Source organism: Callionymus lyra, chromosome 8 (assembly GCF_982586985.1).
Source record: "Callionymus lyra chromosome 8, fCalLyr1.hap1.1, whole genome shotgun sequence".
Lineage (NCBI taxonomy): Eukaryota > Metazoa > Chordata > Actinopteri > Syngnathiformes > Callionymidae > Callionymus > Callionymus lyra.
In genome coordinates, this window is record NC_141825.1 from 12,502,873 (window position 1) to 12,515,066 (window position 12,194).

General features: G+C 40.5%; 2 protein-coding genes across 3 annotated transcripts; one reads left to right on the top strand and one right to left on the bottom strand.

Moving 5' to 3' along the window:
- Positions 1-689: 689 nt before the first annotated feature.
- Positions 690-8,130, bottom strand: LOC148073673 (titin-like). The gene is made up of 4 exons (XM_087797552.1): positions 8,059-8,130; positions 7,686-7,752; positions 936-7,157; positions 690-848 (listed from the first exon to the last, which is right to left on the bottom strand). The coding sequence occupies exons 1-4, from the start codon at positions 8,080-8,082 to the stop codon at positions 814-816; spliced, it is 6,348 nt and encodes a 2,115-aa protein (XP_087653678.1). The 5' UTR covers positions 8,083-8,130; the 3' UTR covers positions 690-813.
- Positions 8,131-8,720: 590 nt separating this feature from the next.
- Positions 8,721-10,390, top strand: gdpgp1 (GDP-D-glucose phosphorylase 1). 2 transcript variants are annotated; one of them, XM_087797518.1, is made up of 3 exons: positions 8,721-8,852; positions 9,294-9,362; positions 9,420-10,390. In XM_087797518.1, the coding sequence occupies exons 2-3, from the start codon at positions 9,302-9,304 to the stop codon at positions 10,388-10,390; spliced, it is 1,032 nt and encodes a 343-aa protein (XP_087653644.1). In that variant the 5' UTR covers positions 8,721-8,852; positions 9,294-9,301. The 2 variants fall into 2 exon arrangements, with proteins under 2 accessions (XP_087653644.1, XP_087653643.1); XM_087797517.1 differs by having other exon boundaries at positions 9,294-10,390.
- Positions 10,391-12,194: the final 1,804 nt, after the last annotated feature.

The window sequence follows — 12,194 nt, forward strand, 5'->3', positions numbered from 1 at the left end:
TTATTATGATTGAGTTCGACGTCCATACACAGAATTTATCTATTACATTTGTTTACCATTTCAAGTCTTAACAAAACGATCTTTAAAGTCGCAAAATTACGACTTTTAACCTCGTAATAATACGGCTTTGAAACGCAAACTCATGACCAAACTCATAACCCCAGTCTTTAGAAATCTATACTAATTCAAAGTGCAAATAAAAGTGTACCCCTTCCAATGCAAGACCATATACAATGATGGATGAGAAATTGCGCTTGATGGATCTACTGACTCCTTCAAGAAACATCTTAAGACATTTTTATTTGTTCAAGCTTTTCCTTTCATTTTCTGGAACTCCTGTGTTGTTCTCAGTATTATCTTGACCTTTAAAGTATATATTTTATTGATTATTGTTTTGATTGTTTAAGCCCTTTGTGACCCTGGTCTGGAAAAGCGCTCTATAAAAACAAATTACTTACTTACTTACACACAAACACTATTTACTCCTAAACCACATCTATGATTCTCATCTCATTTGTCTCCTCTTCTCCTTTTGTCTGGTATCTCCATCTCCAGAGTGTTGATGCTATCACTTTTTAATCCATTTAAAATACACCAAAAAAAGGTAAGAACGTTTTCTCTTAGCTTGTATTTATTGAACATTATTTAACAAATAGTTTATTATGTATTAAACCACAGACCAAAAGCAATATCTCAGTGAAAGTAAAATAAGTAGATTATTTATGCTGGAAGCAGTTTAAAAAAATACATGTAATAATACAAACATTGGTGACTAATACAGTAACATTTAAAAGAATAGTCTTGAAAAGAAGTTTAGGCTCCTGGATTCATATCCCAGTCGGTGGTATCTGTGAATGTAAGAAAGTTTTAGTTAGAAATAAAAATGAAAGACCATTTAAAAACATGTATTTCAAATCTCATTGATTCTCTTTTACCTGCCATTCTTGTTCCTTCCCTGGTCTCTGCTGGAACGCCGATGCCGTACTCGTTCTCTCCCGTCACTCTGAAAAAGTAGATCCCTCCCTCCTCCAGGTCAGAAACCTTATAAGACAGACGGTGGCATTTGTCCGTGAGTCGTGTCCATCCTTTTCTGCTGATGTCCCTGATATCAATCAGGTAATTGTTAACAGAAGCCCCTCCCTCATTCTCCGGGATGTCCCAGGTAACGGTGACTGAATTCTTAGTCACATCTTTGACTCCAACATGACTTGGAGGTCCGGGTGAGTCCAGGACTCGCACACTGAGGGTCAAGGAAGCATTTCCTGCAGCATTCTGTAGTTTGACTTTATACTTGCCACTGTCGTCTCGTGTAGCCTGTTCCACTGTGATGGAGGTGACACTGTTGGTTGTATTGATCATTCCTCGGATTCTCAAATCCACATCTGCCTTTTCCCACGTGACGCTAGGGACAGGTTTGCCCACATAGGGCACGGATAAAGTAAAAGAGCCGCCTTCCTTCACTAGAATGGTTTTCTTCATCTCACTGTCAATGTCAAACCTGGGTTCTTCCTCCCTCTCCACAGGAGCTTGAGGACCACCTTCAGGTGACGGCTCGCTTAAGCCAACCTTGTTGATGGATCGCACAGCAAAAACATATTCCGCCCCCGATGACAGTCCAGTCACTGTAAACTCAGTTGTATCTGCATTTGCGGCAGCAACTGTCCAGGTGTCTTCTTCCGTCTTTTTGAATTGAACATTGTACCCCGTAACAGCAGCTCCTCCATCAAACAGTGGTCTGTTCCATGACAGTGTGATTGAGGACTTTGTGGAATCTATAATAGATAGTTTTGCCGGAGGGGAAGGAGGAAACTTTGGATCCTCTGCAATAGTGAGAGGACTTGGGGCACTGGGTTCGCTGAGCCCTGCAGCATTCTCAGCAAAGACCCTGTATTCGTACTCGCATCCCTCATGCAGACCAGAGGCCTTTACTCTCAGATCATAAACTGCCTTTTTGTTTACACGAATCCAGCGCACTCCTTGTTTCTCCCTTCTTTCTATGATGTAGCCACTAATACGACTACCACCATCTGATTCAGGCCTCTTCCAGCAGACCGTCATGGTCTCACCAGAGGCACTTGTGACCTCTACATCAATTGGAGCAGATGGAATTACAAAAGGATCCTGGGCTTTAACAGGCTCACTCTCCAAAGTCTCCCCCTCTCCATATTGGTTCACAGCTCTCACTCGAAATAAGTACTCGTTTCCTTTGAGTAGCTTGGTTATTTTGCAAGTGGTTGCCAACATCTCACCATAGACAAGCGTCCAAGCAACACGGCTGGTTTCACATTTCTCAATCATATAATGGGTGATTTCAGCCCCACCAGTCTCCTGTGGAGGTCCCCACGATAGTGTACATTTCTCTGCGGACAATCCAGAAACCTCAAGTGGTCCTGCAGGTGGCCCTGGCCTGTCCAGAACTTTGCAGGTAATTGCTTTGGACGTGGCACCAACTGAACTCTGCAGGGTTAAAATATATTGTCCAGAATCTTTCCTGACACTTTCTTTGATAACTAATGATGCACGTGTTTGTGTCGTTATGATTCCAACTCTTCCTTTTGAGTCAATTGGTCGACCATTCTTTGACCAAAGTACAGTGGGACTTGGGCATCCAGAGATTTGAGCATCTATCCTGATGAGTTCCCCCACGTTTACAACCACCACCTGTCTAAACGTATCTTCTAGGACTATTTTTGGAGGCTCTGCATCATGTTGTATGGTAACGGGTCCAGTAGTCTCTGATGGTAAACTGAAGGTCTCAGCTGAGTTTTTAGCAATAACTCTGAAGTCATACTGCTCACCCTCTGTTAGTTCAGTGACCTCCAGGAAGGTTTCTTGGAGGTTAGTGAAGTTACATTTGAGCCAGCAATTATCGGGGAGCTCTTTGCGCTCAACAATGTATCCAGTTATTTTGGCACCACCGTCATATTCTGGCTTATCCCAGGAGAGATATACGGTGCTGTTTGTTATATTGTTAACCGTGAGGTTGAGTGGTGGGTCACATTGATCCCTTGCTGTTACAGGAACTGATGTTTCACAGAATTGTCCAATGCCAGCCATATTCTCTGCACAGACCCGGAACTCATATGCGAGTCCTTCTTCAACACTTGTAACTTTGAATTTGCACTCAGTGAAAGGACTCCTGTTTAATTTTGACCAAAGAATGCCACTCTGATCTTTGTATTCAATATGGTAACCAATGATAGGGCTGCCCCCATCACTGTCTGGTTTGCCCCACACGATCACTATGGCAGACTTTGATGCACTCGCGATAGAAATATTGAGTGGTGGACTTGGGACGTTAAAGGGATACTGGGCAACAACGGGATCAGATTCAACATATGAACTCTTCCCATATCGATTTTCCGCCGCAACTCGAAAATGGTATTCAGTTCCCTGTGTGAGACGACAAATTTTAATTGATGTTCGGGCAACGGTTGCTGACACGGTCTGCCAGTGTGTGATGCTGGTATCTCTCTTCTCAACCACGTAATTACTGATCTGACAGCCGCCCGTGTAATGTGGAGGCTGCCAAATTAAGGAAACAAAGTCAGCACTAACTTCATCTACACTGAGCTCATTTGGAGGCCCGGGTCTGTCAAACACGTTAACAGAGATTTCAGTGGACGTCGTTCCAATCGCGTTGGTCACTGTCACCTCAAACGTGCCGACATCGATCTTGCTTGCATCCTTGATTATGAGTAGAGATGAAGAATCAGATGTGACCACATTGACTCTGCTTGTCTCTTTCAATGCATCCCCGTCTTTTTTCCAGGTGACAGTTGGCAGCGGGACACCTCCAAACGGAACATCTATTTTCAAATCATTTCCAGACCTCACACTAAACTGGTTGCTCATCAAATTTATCACAGGTTTGGAAGTCATGTCTTGTACGGTAACAGGCGCTAACATCGTTTTTGGTTCACTTCTACCTTTTTCGTTTAAAGCGCTAACTCTGAAGAAATATTCTTTACCAGTTGTGAGTCCATTAATCGTACATTCCAGTACTTTGGTCTCTGAACAGACTGTCCAGGTGTCATCACCTTTTGGTTGCATTTCTACAATGTAGCGACTTATTTTACTTCCTCCATCATGAGCTGGTTTCTCCCACGAAAGGACTACACTATGGCCACTGACTTCATTCATGGTTACTTTACCAGGAGGTAATGGGGCTTCTGAGACTTTGATGGCATCAGTGGTTTCTACTGGTGTTCCACTTCCATACTCGTTCACCGCTAAGACACGAAAGTAATAAAAGCATCCTTCCTGAAGATTTTCAATTTTGAGTGAGTTTCTTAAACAGTTGCTACAGACACTGGCAAAGGCTTTCCTTGCCTCCTCTCGCTTCTCAACCACATAGTGGGAAATCTTTGCTCCTCCATCGATAACTGGTGGCTCCCAAGTGATGGACACGGAGTCTTTCTGTACATCCTTCACTTCAAGGTTTGTTGGTGCGCTGGGAGTGTCCAATATTTTCACATTTATAAAAGCTGATTTTGAGCCTATGCAGTTCTCAGCTGTCAAGACATATTTCCCAGTGTCAGATCTATTGACATTCTCAATTAGCAGCACTGTGTAAGAACTGGTAACTTCAATCTGAGCACGCTCGCTGAGGACGACGCCATCATCCTTTGTCCATTTGACTTCTGGTTCTGGACGTCCTCTGATAGTGACGAGGAGGCGTAATGCCGAACAGGCTCGTACGCTGACGATCTTTCTCAAAGAGCTGTCCAACTCAATCTCTGGTGCTTCCAGTTTTTCAGATGCGAGCACTGGCGCGGGTAGATCCACATGCTCTCCAACCCCATTGACATTGAATGCTCGAATACGAAAGTTGTACTCTACATTTTCCTTGAGTCTTGTAGCAATGTACATCGTTTCCTCGGTTCTTGGTGTGCATGCGATCCACTCTGCTTCAGCTGCTTCTTTCATCTCCACCACATATCCACTGACGCCAGCACCGCCATCATAAATAGGTCTCGACCAAGAAAGGGAAACGGTGCTGCTGGAATGATCCGTCACTTTAGGGTTGGTAGGAGGACCAGGCGCATAAGAAGCTTCACAGATTTTTACATAATCACCTGCCTCACTAGATTCCCCTAAGCCTGCGGCATTCTCTGCTGACACCCTGAACTGATAATAATGTCCCTCGGTGAGCCCAGTGCATCGAAAACGAGTATCGTTGAGTCTTCTTTTGTTGCATTTAGTCCACCTGACACCCTCCTTATCACGCTTTTCCACAATGTAACCATCAATCTCCGATCCTCCATCTGATTCAGGCCTCTCCCATGTAAGAAGGACAGAATCACCAGTCACAGCACTGGCTGTTGGCGCTGATGGTGCTATTGGCGTTGTAAAGGGGTTCTGTGCCACGAAAGGGTCTGATTCCAGAAAATCACCAACACCAAATTTGTTAACGGCTGCGATTCTGAATATGTATTCTTTTCCAGCTGTTAGTTTAGTGACCTTAAAACTGATGGCTTCAACGCGACTTTCCACTCCCGTCCACGTGACACGGCTAGTCTCTCTTTTTTCGATCAGGTAGTGGGAAATGGTGGCACCTCCGTCCAAGATGGGAGGGTTCCAGTGAAGGTTGCATTTCTCTGCACTAATGACTTTGACTCTCAAAGGTCCATCTGGAGCACCGGGTCTATCCAAGACCTTCACATTCACTGGTACAGTTGCTTTTCCGGCAATATTACTCAGACTTAAGACAAATTGTCCTCCCTCTGCGCGTGAACTGTCTCTGACTGTTAATGTTGTATGAGTGAGGGTATTTCTTATATCCATTCTTGGTGTGTTCTTGGTAATTTCTTTGCCGTCCTTCAACCATCTCAACTCTGGCAGCGGCTTCCCAAAGTAATCAGCCTCAATAACGAATGTCTCACCGGCTTGAACAACAGTAGTGCTCTTATACTTGGGATCCATGGAAATGGAGGGTGCTTCAACCACATCCTGGGCTGTGATCTTTATGCTTTCTGAGGGAATGCTCCAAACGCCGGCGCCGTTTTTCGCCGTCACTCTAAATTCATAGCTTTGATCTCCCGTGAGGCCAGTAATTGTGAACTCGGTTTCAATCACGTTCGTGAAGTTTGCCTTCATCCATCTGCCATCCGGCATCTCCCTTTTTTCAACAACATATCCTGTGATGGTGCTGCCACCATCATTTGTGGGTTTGGACCACTGAAGGGTGACGTTGTCTCTGGTTACAACCACTGCTTCAGGTTTTCCAGGAGATCCACAGGGGTCCCTAGCAACAAAGCTTTCAGATATCTTACTGGGTGGACTGAGTCCAGCAATATTTTCAGCGAAGACTCTGAACGCGTACTCGATTCCTTCCTGTAGTCCACTAGTCTTCAAGCGGACATCAGGTATAACTAATTTATTCAGTTTAGTCCACAAAATGCTGTTTCTCTCTTTGCGCTCAAGGTGATAACCGATAACGGGACTCCCACCATCTTTCGTTGGAGGGGTCCACTCTACTATCATGCTGTACTTTGTCACGGTGGATGCAAAGGGTGTGCCAGGTTCATTCGGAACACTGAAGGGATATTGGGCCACTACAATGGGAGATGTGACCGCTATGCTCTTCCCGTACCTGTTTTCAGCAGCCACTCTGAACTGATATTCACTGCCTGTCTTCAGCTTTGTAACTTTGATGGTGGTTCGTACAGTTGTGGCCGACACAGTCTGCCAGTCGGTGCTTGTAGATTCACGCTTCTCTACCACGTAGTTGTCCAGCTGGCATCCTCCTGTGTAATGTGGCGGATCCCAGGATATCACTGCATAGTCGGAGCTGACTTCATCAATCCTCAAAGGGCCAAAAGGGGGATCAGGCTTTTCTAGAACAACCACGGTGATTTCTCCAGTATATTGTCCAGCACTGTTGCTCGCCGTAATTGAGTACTGACCAGAGTGTTCACGACAGGCATGTCTTATATGAAGAACTGTTAAAGATTGTGTCACTACGATCTCCAACCTGGATGTCTCTTTGACCATTTGGTCTTCTTTCTTCCATTCTATTGCAGGGGCTGGCTGCCCAACAATTGGGATCTCCACTTTCACATGTTCTCCATTTTTGACTGTAAATGTGTTGACGGATATTTGGAGTTTTGGCTTGATGGCATTTTCCTCCTCAAATGGTTGCGTGGAAGATGCCCCTGCCGGAGAGAATAACCATTACCTTCAAGTGGACCCTTTCAATTTCACTTCTATGGGTGCTTTAATGTTATAACTTGAAAACCAGGGTGTACAACTTCCATAAAGGAGTTAATTAATATAAAAAGAAAATCATTATTGCCATATATTTTATTTATCCATCTCGACAAAGGCAATCCTTTAACAAATCATATTGGTATATTACAACCAACCAGATAAATCATCTGTTCCTTGATCAGCTAAATCTTCAACAAATAAACATAATCTGTTAACTTGAAAATGGTCTTTGACTTGAACTTTCAAGACCTTAACCAAATATAATTAATCACCTTTAATTCATCTTGGTTAATGTGTTATTAGCAGTGCTAAGAACAATAAAGAAACCAAACCAATAACAGAAAATGATCACATAAACATGGAGCAGATTTTAAATATTGCCTTTAAAGTTTTTTATATTTTTATGAAGTTAAATGTAAACTAGTAAAGATCCTACAGAGACAAACAAGAGACATGCTTAAGGACTTGCATACCTTGAACAAATGGAGGATTGGAGGGGGTGTCCTTTTTTGTGTGTGATACTTTGACCTCATTTTCTATCTGAGGATTATAACAAAGTTTTTTTTAGCAACATATACAATATAACGGTAAAAAGAACTTAAGAAGTAAAACATTGTTCGTTTTCTACATGTCAAACTGTCTTCTGCTGTTACTATTATTATACTATTTATATAAACAACTGGCAGAATATTAGATGTCAAATACTTAAGACTTTGAGCTACCATCTTGACCGCCAATATCACAAGTTCAAAAAGAACCAAAGCAATATATTAGTCACCCAGGAACAAGATACTGTCACGCTGCTACATCAGGAGTGTTTTTCTCAAAAGAAAATAAAAGTATTACCTTGTTGTTGTTGTTTTTTTCCATTTTCTCTAGTATTTTATCAAATGGTTTGAGAAAGTAACTTGGTTGTGATCTCAGAAAGAGCCAGTCGAAGAGAGTGCTGCCAATCTCTGCCTGCCTGATCTAGTACACAAGCAGTTGGTGACTAAAATAACCATGATGCTGGATTGGCCAGCTGCTCATTCTTTCAAAGTGAGATGACCCCCCATGAGTCAGCTTTGAAAACCAGGAAAGTTTGTCATCTCTTTTGTTATCTCATGAAGCTGCCCTGTGTGTGTGTTTAAATATATTTATACTTTAATATGTATGATTAAATGGTCGATTAAAAAAAAAAGAAGTAGTTTCAGCTTAGAGATAGGTTTCTTTTTTTAAATGTCCAATACTTTTACAATTTAACTTTTTAACTCAGTGTATGAAGAAGAAACTACACAATAGTATTAAAGGAAATTGGCATATTATGAAACATTTCCTTACTTTGTAAAAAATACATCAACTTGTGTTGTGTAAAGCGTTTATGATTATTATAAAGCAGCGATCACAGATAACACGTAGTTTTGCAAAGTATCGAATTCTAATACATTTTAATCTTTTATTCCCCTATCGAAGTATTTTTTTTTAGAAGCTCTTATTTCGTAAAAATAAACCGGAAACGTCGCACTATACAGGAAGCGCATGTGTTCGTTGAAGCTCGTTTGTTATTACATTTCTTAAAATGCTCCTTATTTAACATCATGGGATTGAGTTTGTTGGTTGTGCTTTTTTAAAGTAAACTAAAACAAGATTCCAATCAAAAGGTGAGTGTTTACAGAACATGTTCTTCGCTAGAGTTAGCTACAATGCTAGCTAACGTGTTAGTTGTTAAGATTATTTCTCAAGACTCCATGATTAAAAATACTCTGTTTTTAATAATCCTAGTGTTCTCTTGAAATGTTCATGTTAAATAAAGCACAGAGATACTGGCTCCACGATCGTTATTAGTGAGATATTATTGTAGATTTGAATCCAATACCGGTATGTATAACACAAGTTTGTCACTAGATGGCGACACATCTTTTTAACAAGAGCAGTACTTTGGTGTGTATTTTATTTAATTTGATTCAATAACAATACGTTTTGGGATAATACTAATTTATAATGCAAAGCAATATTTAGTCACAATTATATATTTAAATGTATATATTGTTGCACGCCATAATGATTAGTTATTAATATTATATATATATTTTTAAATGCAGATTTGAAAATGCCACTCCAGTTTGTCTACAGCCACAAAGACTTCATCATCAATGTGAGGCGGACAACAGGTAATAATCCTCACGAGGATTTTCCTTCTACGCGGTTTGACACGACTATTAAAACAGGATGGGTCGACCGGAGGGAGGAAGGACTCCTGCGCTACAATTTGGGTGATTTGCGGACTCGTGTCCTGCCGGGGCCTTGTGGTTTTGTCGCTCAGTTGAATGAAAAGCGAGGCGTGGAGAGGAGGAAACCTCAGGAGGTCTGCAGCATCCGGCAGGAGTTCAATGGCCAACTATTTAATTTTAATAAGATCAATCCAGATGAGGTCATATTGGAGATGTGGAGGAATGAAGCAGGAAGATCCCAGGACGAGGAGGCATCTTCATCGACCAAGATGGTCGTCCTGGTCAACGTCAGCCCCTTGGAGTTTGGACATTGTCTGTTCGTACCGGAACCATCACGTTGTCTTCCCCAGGTTCTGACCAGGTTCGCCATCCAAAGTGGAATCGAGTCGGTCCTCATGAGCTCGGACCCAGGCTTCCGTATGGGCTTCAACAGTCTGGGAGCGTTTGCGTCTGTCAATCACCTACATCTGCACGGATATTATCTGGACCACCAACTTTACATCGAGACCACGGCGGTCAATCCGCTCCTCCCCGAGATTGGCTTTTACAGCCTCTCTGGATTCCCAGCCGGCTTCATGTTCTACGCAGAGTCCGCCAGTGTGGATGAAGTCGCCGGAGCTATCTGTCGAGTCACCGACTTTCTCGTAGAGGCTGACGTTTGTCACAATCTTTTCCTCACCCGGGGATGCCCCCCTGACACTTCCACCCGAGGTCAGATGGATCGCAGCTGCAGGAACGGCGTACGTATCATCTTGTGGCCCAAGATCTCTTGCTTTGGTGTCAAACAGGAAACTTCTTTCAATGTTGCCCTCTGTGAGCTGGCAGGACACCTGCCCTTTAAAAACCTGCAGGAATACGAGGAAGCCACAGAGGAAGGTGTTTTAGATACAATAAAAAAGTTTCTGCTTCCCAAAGAAGATTTTGACAAGTTGGAACAGCAAATTATTGAACACTTGAAGGACGAATAATGATATTTTGTGTATATTTTGATTGGTATTAATCGTCTTAATTAAAACTTCTTCTTTTTTTAACATTGTGTGTCTTTTGCCTTTCTTGTAATCGGTTATTATCTTTATTTTTTGTAATTATTTTATTATATTTGCAAATACAACCTCATATCAATACACTATCTCATCTGTTTCTACAAATTATTTTGGTCACCAGGCATTTTTTTTGTATGCATTTAAAATGATAAAGTTTCTATACATATTTATTTATCAATTTCCTTATTTAAAAATATATCTACAGTATAAATTCACCTATGAATATGATTCCGTTTATATTTTCCACAATTATTTTCGTTTACAAATTCACATTTATTCCCTCTTTTTTATTGATATATTATAATTGAAAGAGCATAAAAAAACAATGGTTTCCTGCCTAATAAATTTAAATACAATCTATTATTATTATTAATCATATTTAATATATTCAAATAGGATATTAGTACGACTAAATTTAAAACATTAACATACAAGTCAGATTGAAGACAAACTTGCCGGCGACTCCATAAAACGTCGCATGATGGCGCCATATTTCCAACGCGGTCTCTTGCGTTTACATTTGTTAATAAAGTCTTTTCATTTTAACGTTCATTTTACTCAGCTCGTTGTTTGCATTGACAAACTGACACATGTTGTCCATTTTTTTTTTCAACTTATGTTGTCTTTTTAAAACGTAACTAAGCTGCTGATTCATCTAAAACAAATGTTGGATCTGTATTTGAATCATAGTTCCTCAAGAAATATGTCTAAAAATCAAACAATCTCTCTTGATCGTGACCTCTTTACACTTTCTAAATCCCCAGTGAGCTTGTAGTTTAATTGAAGTACGTCACTATGGCAGCAGTGCAAACTTATTATTCCAATGTACTCATCCGTTAACCTGCCAACACCGCTATTTTTTCTTGTGACACGGTGCGAGTACTCCTGTCTGTTCAAAAATATTTCTAAATGTTTTTTTTAAACGGGTTCTTCTATTTAATTTTACTTTATATCACACACACAAACACACATATATATATATATATACAGTATATACTTACATATTTATGTTTAATATTTGGTTCTAGTTGTTGGTTTAAATCCTTGTGGATGTTTAAACTTTTTTTTTTTTGCTGTATACAATATTAATGTTTTTAAATTTCTTAACTAATTACATTTTCTGACTTAATTATTTTGGGTAATGTTTCTTACTTTTTCGTTTAATTTGCATTGATTTCAATATTGAGAACTGTTTGAAGCAGAGGAGCAGCAGTGTTACAACCCTGTTGTATCTGGACACGTGTTGACTTTTAAAAGGCTTGTGTTCCGTCTCTAGTCTCGTGTGTTTGACCTGCCTGACGCCACATGACAGCAATGTCTGGGACAAATCTTGGCGAAGTATATCCTGGCAGCCAAATATCCTGTATTTTATGGCCCTGAGGAGGTCAGTATGAAACTTCTACACAGTTTCAGCTGTTGATTATTTATTTTTCCTATTTAGTTAACATTTTTTATTTGGTAAAACATCAAGTTAAATTGTGTGTACTTTGTAAAATAAGGCAATTTAGTTGTGCATAGGTTTCTATTCTCTAACATGTACTGATATATATTTCTTTTCTTTTTTTTTCAATATTGTATATTTCTATCACATTTTTCCTTTACTCAAAGTTCTCTTCATTTATTTATATATACTGTATACAAGTATTATATAATTACTATTAAGGTTAAATATATTGTTCATACTCAAGCTCTAGAAACCTTAAAATTAATTATCCTTTTATTTTATTTT